This window comes from Nansenia antarctica (genome assembly GCF_963989245.1).
Source record: "Nansenia antarctica genome assembly, chromosome: 2".
Lineage (NCBI taxonomy): Eukaryota > Metazoa > Chordata > Actinopteri > Argentiniformes > Microstomatidae > Nansenia > Nansenia antarctica.
The window spans coordinates 56,280,455-56,298,231 of NC_137675.1; the positions used below are offsets into that span (position 1 = coordinate 56,280,455).

A 17,777-nucleotide genomic window follows, 5' to 3' on the forward strand; every position below is an offset into this window, starting at 1 on the left:
AAATAACACCACTTTTCTCTTTCATGGCCTGTCGGCGCTGCCTGGAGCTTAGCCTCCAGGTCGAGGAGATGAAGGGACGAATCTCAACTCTCCACCAGATCAGACAAGGGGAGTCGCATCTTAGTTCACTTTATGACGCATTACATAAAACAATAATTACAGACATAGAAAGCACACAAACCACAACATCAACATCAAAGCCTCCACCTCCACCTGTAAGCCCAATCCCAGGTGTAACTCACACTGTCCCTACATCACCAGGGACTTGGACCACCGTCAGGAAGAGGAGTCGTACCATCGACTCCTCTGGCACCAACCCCCATGAGGCCCTCCTGCTGCGGAACAGCTTCGAGGCGCTGCAGAGCCACCAGTCCACACCGAAGCCGAAGAGAGCCAGGGCCTGCACCCCCACCCCCCCCCTCCCTCTCTCTCTCCCCCTCTCCCACCCTGTGCCCCCTACAGGTCCATCACGCCGCCAGCAGAGGAGACTACAGTTCGTGTCTCTCCCCCCCCCCCCCGCACCCGCTCTTCTCCCCCCCCCCCCCCCCCCCCTGTGCTTGTAATAGGCTCGTCCATGGTCCGCCATGTTGCAGTCCCGAAGGCCAGAACCCACTGCATCCCAGGTGCCAAGGTGAGGGACGTCGCCGAGGTCGTCCCGATGCTGGTGGAGGAGGCCCCCCCCCAGGTCACCTCCGTCATCGTCCACGTGGGTGCCAACGACATCGGACGGGAGAGGTCGGAGGAGCTGAAGGACGACTTCCGAGCCCTCATCGCCACCGTCAAGGGCACAGGTAAGACCTGCATCATCTCGGGCCCCTTCCCGAGTCCCAGGTATGGCGACACCAAATACAGTAGAATTCGAAGTCTTCACCTTTGGCTACAGGGATACTGCTGTCATATGCAAATCCCATTTATAGACAATTTCACCACGTTCTTTAACCGTAGTGAGCTGTTTGCGAGAGATAGGTTTCACCCAAACAGGTATGGTGCCCGCCTGCTGTCGATGTCCATGGACCTCGCTGTCCAGCCCTGGACCTGGCCGGTGCCCTGTCAACGCTGATGTGGGATGAGTCCGATCCATTCCTCTAACACCAAACATGCCAGACTATTGTCTCCCATCGGACTCCCTCCACCACAAATAAGGTAATACATGGCGCAAATTTGAGAAATGTATTACCCATTTCATTAAGTATGCCCTCGAGTCAGTCCCAGTGTCAAAATGACATCTCCATGGCAATTTTGAATATCAGGTCCCTATCAAACAAAAAAACATTTATCATAAATGAGCTCATTTGTGATAGAAAACTCGACTGTATGCTACTCACAGAAACCTGGCTAGATACAAATGGAGCAGCAGCCCTTATTGAGGCATCTCCCCCCAACTACAGTTTTTTCCAATCAATCAGAAATGGAAAAAAGGGGGGAGGAACAGCTACCATAGCTTCAAATAACCTAAACTGCAGGAGCATATCCTTTGATATATTCTCCTCCTTTGAATATCATGCCACAGTTATGGCATGCCAACCACCTATTCTTACGGTAACTGTATACAGGCCGCCGAAACCAGCCCCTACCTTCCTACCTGACTTCTCTGAGTTCCTATCCATTATCCATCCCAACTATGATAGGATTATTATCACTGGTGATTTTAACTTTCATGTTGATAATGAGGCTGACTTGAGGGCTAGGGAGTTTATTGACCTCTTGGAATCTATGGATTTTGTCCAACATGTCAATGAACCCACTCACAATCATGGCCATACCCTTGATCTTGTGATTACAAAGGGTCTTGAGGTCTCAATATCAGGTATCAGCGACCTGGCCCTCTCTGACCATTTCTGTATTTTCTTTACCATTGTAACACGTAAAGCTGAAAGCAATGCTGAACGTGTTGTTAAAAAACGTTATCTTACCCCTGCAGTGGCTGAACATTTCAAAGCTTTAATGAACAGTAATCACACAACTCCCACATTATGTGAAAACGACTTAGTAATTACCTTTAACAATAAAGTAAAAATGGCCCTAGACTCCCTGGCACCTACCAAACTAAAAAAGGTTGGAGCCAAGAGGAGAGCACCATGGCGAAACAGTGAAATAAATCTCCTAAAGAGAACATGTAGGAAAGCTGAGCGCAGATGGAGAAAGAGCAAATTACAGATTGATCAGAATATTTTTAAAGAACATCTATCTGCCTTTAACTTGGCAATGCGAAATGCTAGAAAAAAATCACTTCTCAAAGATAATATCTACAAACAAGAATAACCCCAGGGTCTTGTTCTCGACAATTGATTGCCTTGTAAACCCTGCTCCTAGAACTCTAGACGGCGCAGCCTCTGTCACCAAATGCGAGGAATTTGCAGCCCACTTCAGGGATAAGATAACAAATATTAGAATGTGTATTACTCAGGAAAGACTAGGTTTGTGTAGCACCACAGATCCGCCACCACAGAACATGACTATGAGCATGTTCACCATGGTTAGTACGGAAACATTAGGTAAAATTGTGTCACAGCTTAAACCGTCTACGTGTCCTCTTGACCCTATTCCTACCACCTTTTTTAAGGACATTTTTGAATCTGTGTCTGATGACATACTAGGCATTGTAAATCACTCCCTACTTAAAGGGATATTTCCAGCGGCGCTTAAAACTGCCCTGGTTAGACCCACCCTGAAGAAAAGTAACCTAGATCCTTCTGATCCAAAAAACTGTAGACCAATATCCAATCTCACTTTTCTAAGCAAAATTTTAGAAAAGGCAGCGTATAGACAGCTTCATGAATTCTTAGTCTTAAATAATAGGTATGACCCACTTCAGTCAGGTTTCCGATCATACCACAGCACAGAAACCGCTTTGCTTAAGGTAACTAATGACCTTAGGATAAATGCAGACTCGAAAAAACTCTCGATTCTTGTACTCTTAGACTTAAGTGCAGCCTTTGATACGGTAGACCATTCCATACTTATTGAGAGACTTGAAAACTGGGTTGGCCTCTCAGGTCCGGTCTTAAACTGGTTCAGGACTTACCTGGCTGACCGAGACTACTTTGTAGCCCTTGGTGACCATAAGTCAAAAAATTATAGCACAACCTGTGGAGTTCCCCAGGGGTCCATTTTAGGGTTAGGGTTGCTTTTTAGCCTATACATGCTACCCCTCAGTTCTGTTATCAAGAAGCATAGCGTTAACTACCACAGCTATGCTGACGACACTCAGCTTTATATCTCAGTAACTCCCAACGACTACAAGATGATCGACCACCTGATAGATTGTATTGCCGATATTAATATTTGGATGACACAAAACTTTCTCCAACTCAATCAAGAAAAAACAGAGGTATTGATCATTGGCGAGAAAACTGGGAGAGAGAAATTATCTGCACACTTGAAAACACTAGCTCTTAACACTAAGTGTCAGGCCAGGAATCTTGGTGTCATAATTGACCCAGATCTAAATTTTGAAACTCATATTAATAATACTATTAAAACATCCTTCTACCATCTAAGAAACATCACTAAGGTACAATCATTTCTCTCCCAGGCAGACACTGAAAAATTAATGCATGCGTTTGTTACTAGTAGGCTAGATTACTGTAATGCTCTCCTGACAGGTCTCCCCCAAAAAATGATAAATAGACTACAAATGGTTCAAAATGCTGCTGCTCGTGTCCTTACTAGGACCAAACGAAGAGCGCACATCACACCTGTCTTGAGATCACTACACTGGCTCCCTGTCAGTCATAGAATAGACTTTAAGATCCTTTTACTAGTTTATAAATCACTTCACTGTGATGCACCCAATTACATGGTGGACATGCTCATAAGATACACACCAGCTAGACCCCTACGGTCTAGTGGCACGGAACTTTTAATAGTGCCAGAGGCTAGGACAAAGAGATTTGGAGGATCAGCTTTTAGCATATATGCTCCTAGATTGTGGAACACCCTACCTGAGGGCCTGAGGTTGTCTAAAACTCAGGACATTTTTAAGCGTGACCTCAAAACCTACTTATTCAATGTCGCCTTTTGATACTAAGGGAGACATTGGACATTATAGAACTAGGATCACTAGGCCATTACACCATACTCGTGTTTTGAGATTTGTGTTGACAGGAAAATGGACCCGGGTGCTGATGAGGCACTGTCAGCTCCAAATAGCACCTAGAGCAGTACTGGAACCGGTACAAGGGTGTACCAGGACCACCATCAGGTTGTATTGCTGTCATCTTTATTGTCTTTATTGTGTTGTTGCATCATAACTGTGCTTAAGTTTCTCTTTTGGCAGGACCTGTGACCATGCTGGATGCAGAACGATGCAAATATAACACTAAATTTATGGACAGTGTGTACGCCGATAATATGCAAGGAATTTTTCCTGGATACATGGTGTACAGGTTTTTGCCCTTGCTTGCTTGCTTTGTGCCGGTGGTCCTTGGCCTCCCCTTGGGGACCGCTGGGTACTGGTAGCCAAACTGGCTAGTAGTCGCTCTATTGGTAGAGGGCTGCAAGGGAATCTTTCCTGGCTACATAGTATACAGGTTTTTACTTTTGCCTGCTCGCGGCTCTGTCAGTATTGATTGATTGATTGACTGATTGACTGAACATTTTCAGTGTGTGAAGCGCATTGAGTTGCATCTTGTAAGAAATGCGCTATACAAATAACATTTAATTTGATTTGATTTGATGTGCTGAACCCCCTGCCACACCCGCCTGGAGTCGTTGCTCAGGAAGCATTCCTCAATCTTCTCTCTGTGGTCTGCCTTGGCCTCCCGGATGCCACGCTTTAGGTTAGCCCTGGTGGTGCTGTACAGCAGTGTGTCCTTCGCTGAGAAGGCGTTGTCCCTCTCCTTGAGCAGTTTTTGGACCTTCACAGTCATCCATGGCTTCGTGTTGGGGTAGACCCGGACACGTTTGTCCACGGTGGCTGAGTTGGTGCAGTTCACTATGTGGTTCAGAACCGACGACGTGAACTGTTCCAGGTCCTCATGCTCATATTCCTGCCATGAGGTGTCATTCAGGCAGATCTGCAGTGGAGCGGACCCTGCTGGCCAGGTTCTGACAGTCTTAGTGGTGATGGGAGCACTTTTCCTCATGGGAGTGTAGGCTGGGATCAGGAGGATTGACACGTGGTCAGACATTGAAGTCCCCGGCGATTATATGTACTGCCTGTGGGTCTGCGCTCTGTCCACCACTGATGACGTCATGTAGCCGCGCCAATGCTAAGCTACCATCCGCGCTAGGCGCAATGTAAACAGATGTTATGTACACCGCGTTGAATTCCCTCGGGAGGTATGTGGGTCGGCATTTAACAGTCAAGTATTCCAGGTCTGGGGAGCAGTGGCTACTTACAGTTTTCGTGTTTAAGCACCAGCTGTCCTTCGTAGATATAATGAGGCCGCCTCCGCGCGTCTTCTCACTAAGCAGTGTCCGGTCCGCTCTGTGTAAAGTACGGCCTTCTAGCCCGACCCGTATATAGCCCGTATGAAAGGTGCTATATAAATAAAGCTTTACTTACTTACTTACCTTCACTACCTATCTACACTACCTACCTTCACTACCTATCTACACTACTTATCTTCACTACCTATCTACACTACCTATCTTACACTACCTATCTACACTACCTATCTACACTACTTATCTTCACTACCTATCTACACTACCTATCTTCCACTACCTATCTACACTATACCTATCTACACTACCTATCTTCACTACCTATCTTCACTACCTATCTACACTACCTATCTTCCCTACCTATCTACACTACCTATCTTCACTACCAGTGGAGGCTCCTCCATAGAGGTGGAGGAGGCCTGGCCTCCCCAATAATTTGAGAGAAGAGAGAGAGATTGAAAAAAGCAATAATTATATTTTTTATTTTTTATTTATTTAACAAAAAAAATATTTTAAATTGTTTTATATTAATATTATTTATGAATATTATTTCCGTTTTGTTCATAAATATTTTCCATGGCTAAAACCCAATATTGCAATTGTAAAGCACCTACAGGCCAGAATCCCTATCCGTTTCTATTGAAGGAGGCCAGGCCTCCTGTCGAAAAGTCCAGGCCTCCTGTTGGAAAGTGGTTTCTCATAGAAGTCAATGTAATGCAATTTTTTTCATGGCAATATGTGATTGGCCCATCACTGAAAATGGGTGGGAACAGGAGGCCTCTCCTCCGTCGTAGTACCTTTTTTCCGCCACACGCGTGTATGAGTGCTGTTCTGCAGGATAAATATTAGAAATGAGTCCAGGGCTGAATGATTGACATTTTGTCAGGCAAAATGGATGTGAGAGAGGTACATGCAACAGGTGCTTGTGGTGGTGGCATGGGTCCGAATCCAGTGGGAGAGGAGGATGGGTTGAGTTAAGTTTTTTTTAATTGTTGAAATCCTGCAAGTTGAAATCCAGCAAGTTGGCTTGCTGATATAACTTTAATATTGGGACAAACCTGTGGAGTGGAGTCCTGGAGAGAGCATGCCGCCCCTCAGCTAAACCAGAGGTGAGTTGAACTAATCAGATGTCTCTACCAGTGTTACACCACTAGTTCTCAGTAGTAATAACACTCCATTGCATGTCTGTGTTTCTCAGCAGATGAAGCCAGCTGGAACCAGTACTGTCCTCACAACATTTAAACAAATAAATATTTATATTATATTGAATAAAACTACATTTGATAAAGAAACTGTTACGTATCTTTTTTATATGCTAAACGTGATTAAATTGATGATTACATGTTGAAGCTGTAGAAGAAGAAGAATGAAAAATGTAGGCTAAAAATTGTTTTTTAACCACATAATTATCAAATTCCTGCCTTTGACACATGTTCACTGGGCATTTATATTACATCCAAATGTCATTTCTCAACTTAATTATCAGGCAGGCTCATAGACTTACAGCAATGTCATTTCTTCAGGCAGGCTCATAGACTTACAGCAATGTCATTTCTTCAGGCAGGCACATAGGCTAAGCTCTGCACAATGAATTCCATCAATCAGAACTTTCTGATTGTAGCTTACACTCCAAATAGTATGCCTTTGGCCAGCACAAAGACAGATAAGAAGAACAGGGAACATTCCATTGCGAGTGAAGCGAGCAAGCGGAAAAAAATTGGCCTCCTCAATTCTGGAAGTCACCAGCCTCCACTGTTCACTACCTATCTACACTACCTATCTTCACTACCTATCTACACTACCTATCTTCACTACCTATCTACACTACCTATCTTCACTACCTATCTACACTACCTATCTACACTACCTATCTACACTACCTATCTACACTACCTATCTACACTACCTATCTACACTACTTATCTTCACTACCTATCTACACTACCTATCTTCACTACCTATCTATACTACCTATCTTCACTACCTATCTTCACTACCTATCTATATTACCTATCTACACTACCTATCTATACTACCTATCTTCACTACCTATCTTCACTACCGATCTACACTACCTATCTTCACTACCTATCCAGGCACGCGGGAAGGTATTTTGACTGGGGGTGCTGAGGTGCTGTCTATATACGCTACAGGGAAAAAAATTGCCAGGGGAAAAAGTATAACGATTTCTCTCCCTCCCTCCCTCCCTCTCGCTGATTGTTCGTTCGCTCACACGCACACAGTGGCATAACGACGGGCCCCAATGCACGGGCAATAATAGTTAAGCACGCACGCACCCGCACACTACAAAGACGTAACGTTAAATATTTTACCAACAATGTGTTGGAATTTACAGTAATTTCCACTCAGCTCACAGTGTCCCACAATGTCCACAAACATGCTGTTGACCATTATTACAGACAGCACTCCATGTCGATTGTTATTGCCTCTTAACGGAAGCCCTTCGCTGCCGAAGAATCGGATGGATCTGAATATCAGTTCTAATACGTTTCTGGCCGTCTGTTGCTCTTTCTCAACAACGTCCGACAGTAGAGCATTAATGGGAGTGTTGTTAAGCTCAGCATCTTCTTCCAACTCCACTTCAATTGTTCTGGCTGATTTAGCATTTTTGCTAAAGAACTCAGAGATTCCCTAGCAAGATATGACCATGTGATCACTAACATTAAAACGAACAAACACATTTTTACATTTATTACAAAAAACACATTTATTTGTATTCCCAAAAGCAACAATAGTTATTATATTGTTTTAAATTATTGTTTGAATAATATTTTTATTTTTTAAATTCAGGCAGGAGGAGCTCCTTCTGCCTGCCGCTAGGGGGTGCTGCAGCACCCTCAGCACCCCCCTTCCCGCGTCCCTGTACCTATCTATCTATACTACCTATCTAGACTACCTATCTTCACTACCTTCACTACCTATCTATACTACCTATCTTCACTACCTTCACTACCTATCTACACTACCTATCTTCACTACCTTCACTACCTATCTACACTACCTATCTTCACTACCTATCTATCTATACTACCTATCTACACTACCTATCTTCACTACCTTCACTACCTATCTTCACTACCTATCTACACTACCTATCTTCACTACCTACCTTCACTACCTATCTACACTACCTATCTTCACTACCTTCACTACCTATCTACACTACCTATCTACACTACCTATCTTCACTACCTATCTTCACTACCTTCACTACCTATATACACTACCTATCTTCACTACCTATCTTCACTACCTTCACTACCATCCCACCCTGCCTGAAAACCTCAACTATCATCCCAGTCCCGAAGAAAAGCACGGTGAGCTGCCTAAACGACTACCGCCCGGTGGCACTCACACCAATCATCATGAAGTGCTTCGAGAAACTAGTCCGGGCCCACATAGTCACACGCCTCCCGCCCAACCTGGATCCATACCAGTTCGCCTACAGAGCCCACAGGTCCACAGAGGACGCCATCGCGACGACTCTCCACGCCACTCTATCCCACCTGGAGAGGGGAAACAGCTACGCGAGACTGCTCTTTGTGGACTTCAGCTCCGCCTTCAACACCATCCTTCCAGACAGGCTAGTGACCAAACTACTAGACCTGGGACTATCACACTCTATGGGCCCTATTATGCACTTCTTAACTTGCCGTCTTAAGTCTTAATTAAGACGCACCGCCAGGTTAAGACCTACCGCCACCCTTATTATGCGCTTCATACGCGCTACTGCTATTATGCAGGTGTCGATAGGCGCCCACACATAAGACGTAATACTCCCGTGCATATATTACTCATTGTGGGAGTGTTCATATGTTAATGAAGTGCACTAGGCGCCCCTGCTATTATGCGATCTGACTTTGCTCCTAGCGCTAAGAAGTGGTTTGAAAAGTTCTTAAGTTTAGACTTCATGCACGTTTTGAAACACGAGCGCGCCTCCGCGGTTTGCGCATGCATGTGGGCACACATGAACACGCACGTGGCTCCACGGCAAGACGTCAATTACGGTCACAGTATAAATGCTTTATTTCAGAAGGGAGAGGCCAGCACTGTACAGTATGTTGCAGTGGCGGGCGGTGCATTTCACACCTAGGCCTTCAGTGATGTCCTACCTGAATTATTCCACCTCTTAATACCATCATTATGACGCCATGGCTCTAGAAACTATACATTTAGACAGAAACGCAGTATAACCGGGCGTTGCCATTGTTATTATAGCGGCACCTTGTCTGGGTGTATTCAATTCATTGCATGAAAACGAAAGCGTCAGTTATTTCCCGAACTTTGCGGTCTGTCGATCTCAATAGGAGAACCGTTTCGAGGTTCCATTTAAGGATGGTTATCTTCCTCGTGTTCATACGGTCACGGGGGTGTGTCGTTTTCCATGGTAGCAGCCCGGGAAGTGGTTAGAAGATCGCATTGAAGCCCCACTTACTCACACAACTGAGCCAGGCAACACAACACACATATCTATGGACCCCAGGGTCGCTCCGTATGTCTACATCTCTTGCAGAAAACATTAAATGCTTTGTACTCACCAAAACAACTGATTATTTGAACACAAAATCCATCCTCCTTTCTTTCCTCAAGAAGACTTCAATGTCTCTGTTGTACAGTTGATCAGTTCCACCAATAAGTCATTTTCTACATGGATAGCGTCGCTAACGTCGGGGTCGGCCGTTCTCTTCTGATTATGTCTACTTTTCTTAGAAGGTTCTTCTTTGTTGTTATAATATCTGCCACCAAATCTACCTCTTCTCCTCCTTCAGCCATTGTGGCTGCTTGTAGGCTCCGCCTCCCAATAGTTTGTATCCAATCAAAAGACGTGCAGGTGCTGATCAGGTGCTCCGCCATCCAGCAGGCCCCTTCGTCGGATTTGCTTGGATTTGCTCGCCAACTCGAGATCTGACTACGGCACGCCACAGTTCTTTTCCCGTTCACTTTAAATTACAATCTGTACTCGCGCCACTGTTGAATCTGCAGGCGGGCAGATTTCTTGGTACCCTGGCAACACATTATGGCTGAAATATGATTGGATAAAAGCTAAAGGCCAGCCCTCCAAATGTCTGGAAGCAGCGCAACCAAGAGGAAAGCTATGAAATGAAGAGAATAGACTACGGGAATAATTTAATACATATTTGTAGAAAAAATATATCAAAATTAAATGTATATTCTGATTATGTTTAGGCCAGCAGAGAAGGCCTTGCTGGCCCTGACGGCACACCACTGGTATGTTGCCTCCGCATACTGTGCACATACAGTACGAGCATGCCGTGCGTAATATAATGACATCAACATCTGTCATTCCTGCAGTCTTCCAGCGACCCCTCTGTAATACTTCTCAACTCACAAGCGGAGGTATTGCCGTGTTTATTCAGAAAATAATCATGCACGAGCTTGTTACTTTCTTCTGCAGAGAAGCGCGCTGACCTCCTTCTTAGGACTTCCATAATAGCATAGCGCTAATGACTCAACGCAGCCGGTTCTTAAAGGGAATGGCACCTGGCACGCTGATTGGGTTGATTGAGAAGACGCCCAAAACACACCCATGACTAATTTCTTTCTTAGCGCCGGGTTTTAGGCGCCCACTACCGCACGCATAATAGCAAAGTGGCCTTGACCACGCCTCCACGGTTTAGATCTACCGCCTCGTCTTATTGCTTGAGACTTATGAAGTGCATAATAGGGCCCTATATGTGCATGGATCAAGGACTTCCTGACCGACCGCCCCCAGAGGGTGCGGGTGGGCCCCCACACCTCCACAGCCCTCAGACTCAGCACTGGGTCCCCCCAGGGCTGCGTGCTAAGCCCCATCCTCTACAACCTCTACACCTACGACTTCACCCCCGTCCACCCCAGCAACTCCATCGTAAAGTTTGCAGACGACACCACCGTGGTGGGCTGCATCTCGGGGGGGGACGAGGCGGCGTACAGGGATGAGGTAGAGCAACTGAGCAAGCTGTGCAAGGTTAACAACCTGCTCCTGAACAAGTCAAAGACCCAGGAAATCATCTTGGACTTCAGGAGGAAAAAGTCAGAGATCCAGCCCCTGCTCATCGACGGAGAGAGCGTGGAGAGAGTCTCAACTCTCCGATTCCTGGGGGTGCACATACAGGATGACCTGTCCTGGAAGAACAACACAACAGCCACCATCAAGAAGGCACAACAGCGGCTCTACATCCTGAGAGTCCTCAGGAAGGAACACAGCAAGCAGGAGATACTGGTGACCTTCTACCGCGGCGCAGTGGAGAGCATCCTCACCTACGGCATCTGCAACTGGTTCTCCAGCTGCACAACCGCGGAGAGAAATGCGCTACAGAGAGTCGTGAGAACAGCCCAGAAGATCACCGGCGCCCCCCTCCCCTCTCTGGAAGAGCTGTACAACACACGCTGTCTCAGGAAGGCCTCCAAGATCTCCAGAGACCCAACCCACCCTGGGTACGAACACTTTACCCGGCTGCCCTCGAAAAGGCGGTACAGGACCATGGCCGCAAGGACAAACAGACTGAAGAACAGCTTCTACCCCAGGGCCATCCAGGCCCTGAACACAGCAAAGACCTAGGTTCTGGGCCCTGGACAGTCTGGACGGATTGATGGCAGCTGCTGGACTGAAAAAATCAGGTGTAGTGCTGAGGCACAAATATGTACATTTCAAGCCTGCAAACTGCGACACTTTAAATGAATGTGCAATAACACTATGTGCAATATGACAACCCTAGTCGTCTATCTGTACAGTATAGTATAGTGGATAGTGTACATAGCCTTTATTTATGTAAACCAGCTCCTTCCCTTCTTGTGTTTTTTTTTCTTTTTTTTTCTTCTTTCCTAACACCAGGGGAGCCACCCCTCCTACATTTCGTTGTTTGGTACCTGTACTATAGCAATGACAATAAAGACCATTCATTCATTCATTCATATCTACACTACCTATCTTCACCAACTTCAGTTAGATCTTTACCTTTTCTTTTTACTGTTTTCCCCTGCTTTTATAGTCATTCTATTCATGTATATGCTTTTATATTCACTTTATGTTCTTATTCCTGTTGTAAAGCACTTTGAGCTGCATTTCTTGTATGAAAGGTGCTATACAAATAAAGCTTTACTTACTTACTTACTTACCTTCACTACCTATCTACACTACCTATCTTCACTACCTATCTTCACTACCTATCTTCCACTACCTATCTACACTACCTATCTTCACTACCTAGCTATCTATACTACCTATCTACACTACCTATCTACAATCCCCATCTTCACTACCTATCTTCACTACCTATCTACACTACCTATCTTCACTACCTATCTACACTACCTATCTTCACTACCTATCTTCACTACCTATCTTCCACTACCTATCTACACTACCTATCTTCACTACCTAGCTATCTATACTAACTATCTACACTACCTATCTACACTACCCATCTACACTACCTATCTTCACTACCTATCTACACTACCTATCTTCACTACCTATCTTCACTACCTATCTTCACTACCTATCTTCACTACCTTCACTACCTATCTTCACTACCTTCACTACCTATCTACACTACCTATCTTCACTACCTATCTTCCCTACCTATCTTCACTACCTTCACTACCTATCTACACTACCTATTTTCACTACCTATCTTCACTACCTATCTACACTACCCATCTTCACTACCTATCTACACTACCTATCTTCACTACCTATCTACACTACCTATCTTCACTACCTTCACTACCTATCTTCACTACCTATCTTCACTACCTATCTACACTACCTATCTACACTACTTATCTTCACTACCTATCTCCACTACCTATCTTCACTACCTTCACTACCTATCTACACTACCCATCTTCACTACCTATCTACACTACCTATCTTCACTACCTATCTACACTACCTATCTACACTACCGTCACTACCTATCTACACTACCTATCTACACTACCTATCTTCAGCAACTTCAGTTAGATCTTTACCTTTTCTTTTTACTCTTTTCCCCTGCATGTATATGTTTTTATATACACTTTATGTTCTTATTCCTGTTGTAAAGCACTTTGAGCTGCATTTCTTGTATGAAAAGTGCTACATAAATAAAGCTTTACTTACTTACTTACTTACTTACCTTCACTACCTATCTACACTACCTATCTTCACTGCCTATCTACACTACCTATCTTCACTACCTATCTACACTACCTATCTTCACTACCTTCACTACCTATCTACACTACCTATCTTCACTACCTATCTATCTATACTACCTATAAGCTACAATGGATATTCATTACTGATATCTGCAACATCATTTTGCCTAGTCAAAACTCAAATTCAAGATATCTTTTATTATATTTTGACTAATCGAAACTCACATTTTAGATATCTGTAATTATATTTTGACTAGTAAGATTCAAATGTATTTCAATTTCCATTCAAGTGTATGGGGTTTGTCATTACAGATATCTACAATTCAGTTGTAGATATCAGCTATTTACATTGCCGATATCTGCAACTGAATTATGACTAGTTGTAATTACAGTTTCAGATATCTACGGATTCATTCTGACTAGGCATAATTCCAGTTCAAGATATCTTTAATTCCCATTAATTCAAGATATCTACATTGTCCTTTAAGATATCTTAAATTAAGTTAAAGATATCTTGGGTGAAGTTGTAGATATCTCAAACTGGAATTAGGAATAGTCGTAATTTAATTGTAGATATCTATTATAAAGTTAGAGATATCTTGAAATTCATTTCAATGATTGATATCTCAAATTGGTGATATCTTTAACTTTCATTCTGCCTAGTCGAAATGTTATTACAGATATCTTAAATTAGAGTTTAGACTAGGCGAAATGACGTTTCAGATATGTCTGTTGTCAGAAAACGCAGGAGCAGCTTGCTCAAGTGTGTCTGGAGACAACACATCTGCAATGCGCTGTAGATTTCTAGTACAAGCATCTAGTGAACGAATCTCACGTTCACCACAAATCCCTTGATGATATATTCTCTCCATTTCATGGCATTTTCGCGCTATCCTATCCACCACAGCAACCGCCATTGCTTCTGCCAACACTCATCAAATGCTTTGCTTGTCCCGCCAATATCATGAGATACCTCGCATCATGAGCATCGTCATGCAATACAATTCGGACTAGTCATAATGACGTTTGAGATATCTGCAACTATTATTTTGACTAGTCAAAACTCAATTACAGATATCTGCAATGTCATTTAAGGATGTGTGACGAGTTGAGTGTCGTTTTCGGTGACATCACTGCTGATATCTGTAATTCAATTCTGACTAGTCAAAACTGAATTACAGATATCTCTAACTGTCGTTTTGACTAGTCAGAATGACGTTATAGATATCTTGAATACAAATGTAGACTAGTAAAAATCGAATTACGACTAGTCAAATTTAGCTAATAAATGTTAAAACGGCTTGCCATATTGGGACTGACTATATAGCGTCATAGGCTACACCAGGGGTGGCCAACCCGCGACTCGCGAGCCGCATGTGGCTCTTTGCCTGTCTCTGTGCGGCTCTTTAATCCATTCATTAAAAGTGCGTGGCTCGCTCTCTGTGTCTCGATAGACATTGTTTTGGTATGGCAATCTATTGCACTCGCCATACCTGGATTAAAACAAAATAAAAATAAAAATAAAAGAATCCCCAGAAAATGTAATCTGAATCACGTTGTGTCATGTTGGTGATTTTATCCACACAACGGTAACTCAAAAACCTCCCGGCTCCATCTCACCCCACCAGCCAGGCGATGTAGTGGAGCGCTGGGTTGCCAGACGGGATTTGACAAGTTCCAGCCCAACCAGTCTAAAAGCTGCCAAGTTCACCCGTCCAGTGTGACCAAAAGTAGCCCAATCTGGCAACACTGGTAACTAAGTAACGTTCATGTTAAAAAAGATTTAATCTTCTCCATGATTCTCGTCCATTCAGGTGGGTTAAACAAACGATATAAACGCCATAATACTGTTGGTTCAAATGTAATATATTAATGAACAAGTTCATGTCATGTTCTGTCAAACATGATCTAATGTTATTTTAGTGAAAAAAATAATAATCACGTCACCCGCGAATCCGCGATTGTGAAGCTAACTCTACAAGCTAGTTAGCGAACATTAAAGATTACAACAGCTAGTTTACGTATGTCAACAATGTCTCTATTCTCAATCATTTCAGTAATAATTGTACCAAATTGGGGCCAGTAAAACTAACAATAATTTGTCATTTCAGTCAAGCGAATACAAACATTGCACACATTAACACCACCACACCTACTAGCCTACTGTAGCTTTAATTTACTGAGGCAATGTCGTTTTGTTTCAATTCCTCCGTCTCAATTTCATCCTTGCTTGGGTAGCTACTACCAGTAGATACAACATTAATTGCCGTTTTACATTTTAGCATTTTATTTGACAGACGCCTTGATCCAAAGTGACTTACAACAAGTACATTTGTCTAAGTAAGTGAATCATCTATACTTCAGTCATCATAACAAAAACAAATCTATTAGGCCATTGGCAGTCACAATGCTACAAGAAGGAAGGATTACTTTTTGAATTATTATTATTAATATAAAAAAATAAAAAATAAAAATAGGGATTGCAAGGTCCCTGGTTCGATTCCAGCCATCGACATATCCTGCATATCAAGGGTAGTGAGTTGGACTGGTGATCGGAAGGTCATGAGTTCTAATCCCACCTGAGAATACCACACTTAGCCCTAAATTACTCCAGGTAGACTGTCCCTGTATTATCTAATTATGTCGCTTTGGATAAAAGCATCTCCTAAATGGTTAAAATGTCATCCCCCCTCTCTCACCCATCCTTCCTGTCAATCTCCACACAGTATGTTGATGTTTTTACATTTGTATTTATTTTAAACTTAATTTTATAGCCAATTTGTTATATTTAACAAAACTTTTTTTTTTTAGGTAAGAGCTGTTTCGGGTCTAGTGATGCTCAAGTTCTTGACTTTTTTCTTCTCTCTTTCAGAAGGGGTGGAATCTATTACAGAATTTAACCTGTACCCTTAAGAGGACCTCAAGTTATACCGACACAAGGTTTGATACTCCCTGGTCTTCCATAAGGTTCTGTCCAAATGGAGGACTTTACCTCATCTGAACCGGACGCACTTGGAGCTGATTTCATCACTGTGGAACTGGACACACAGCCAAAAGAATATGTTGTCAAGTGGGCTGAGGTAGGGTTAAAGTTCACAATATCCTGTGTGAAAAAAGAGGCAGGTGAGGGGTCTGGCTTAATATCCGAGCCCATCAAGGCAGAGCCAGACGAGACCTTTCACGCCCAGTATGAGGAAGTGTACCTGGACTGTGAGGTGGCAGAGCAGAGTGTCGTAGTGAGGACAGACTCTGATGAGGACGACCACATGGAGCCGGGGAGTAGCCAGCTGGGCGGTGATGAGGAGGATGGCTCTGATTCAGGCTCAGAGACAGGAGAATATCACTTGAAAGAGGGAAACTACCGTTGTAGCTACTGTGGGAAGTGCTACAGTCATTCTTCCAGCCTCTCGAGACACAAGCGATTGCACAGGGGAAAGCCACCGGTCCCTCCATCCTCATCGAAGCAAACCGATAACCTGTCAGGTGAGGGGAAAAAGTATCAGTGCAATCAGTGTGGTTTGAGATTTAAAGGCAGCAGAACACTTGGAACTCATAAGAAAGTGCACGGAGGCAGGAGGCTGTATCCATGCAACATATGCGGGAAGGATTTTAACCACAGCTCCAGCTTGTGCCGACATAGGCTTATCCACAAAACCACTTACACCCAGGGGGAGGACAGCCTCAGCAAGTCCTCCGACCTGAAAATACGCCTCAAGTTGTGCTCGAGAGACAAACCAAACTTCTACACTCTCTGCAAGAAGAACAAGAGGTCCAAAGCTGCCAAGCGCACCATGTCGAACGCCGAAGAGGAGGAGTGACATTATGCCTGCCAGCAGTGCGACAAGCATTTCAGCCACACGTCGAGCCTCGCCAGGCACCAGCAAATGCACAAGGGGGAGAACAAGTTCAACTGCGCCAACTGTAAAAAGACCTTCACCCGGTTATCCAACCTTCACCACCACGAGAAGTCGCACACCACGGGGAAGATCTACGAATGCACCATCTGCAACAAGACATTCGTGCACTCGTCAAGCTATTCAAGGCACAAGCGGTCGCACACAGAGGAGGAATTTCTTCTAAATTTGGGACTGGAATTGGCATTACTCTGAATATATAAAATGTGTGATATCCTTTGGTTGTATACTTTTAGCAAATTGTATCTGGGAGGGGGTTAGGATTAATGTTGAGTTAATGTTGGGATTAATGTTGAGTTCAAAATA

The 17,777-nt window shown here is 43.8% G+C and overlaps 1 protein-coding gene across 1 annotated transcript in view; it reads left to right on the top strand.

The window, feature by feature from the left end:
• LOC308150290 (uncharacterized protein) overlaps nt 1-17,375 on the top strand; it is a gene marked incomplete at both ends in the record, with an annotated part of 32,545 nt that extends 15,170 nt beyond the window's left edge. Inside the window, 3 exons of the mRNA XM_080523138.1 lie at nt 262-402; nt 567-791; nt 16,525-17,375. Of these exons, the coding sequence (XP_080379264.1) occupies nt 262-402; nt 567-791; nt 16,525-17,375 (1,217 nt within the window). The remainder of the gene's footprint in view (nt 1-261; nt 403-566; nt 792-16,524) is intronic.
• Between the last annotated feature and the right edge of the window lie 402 nt (nt 17,376-17,777).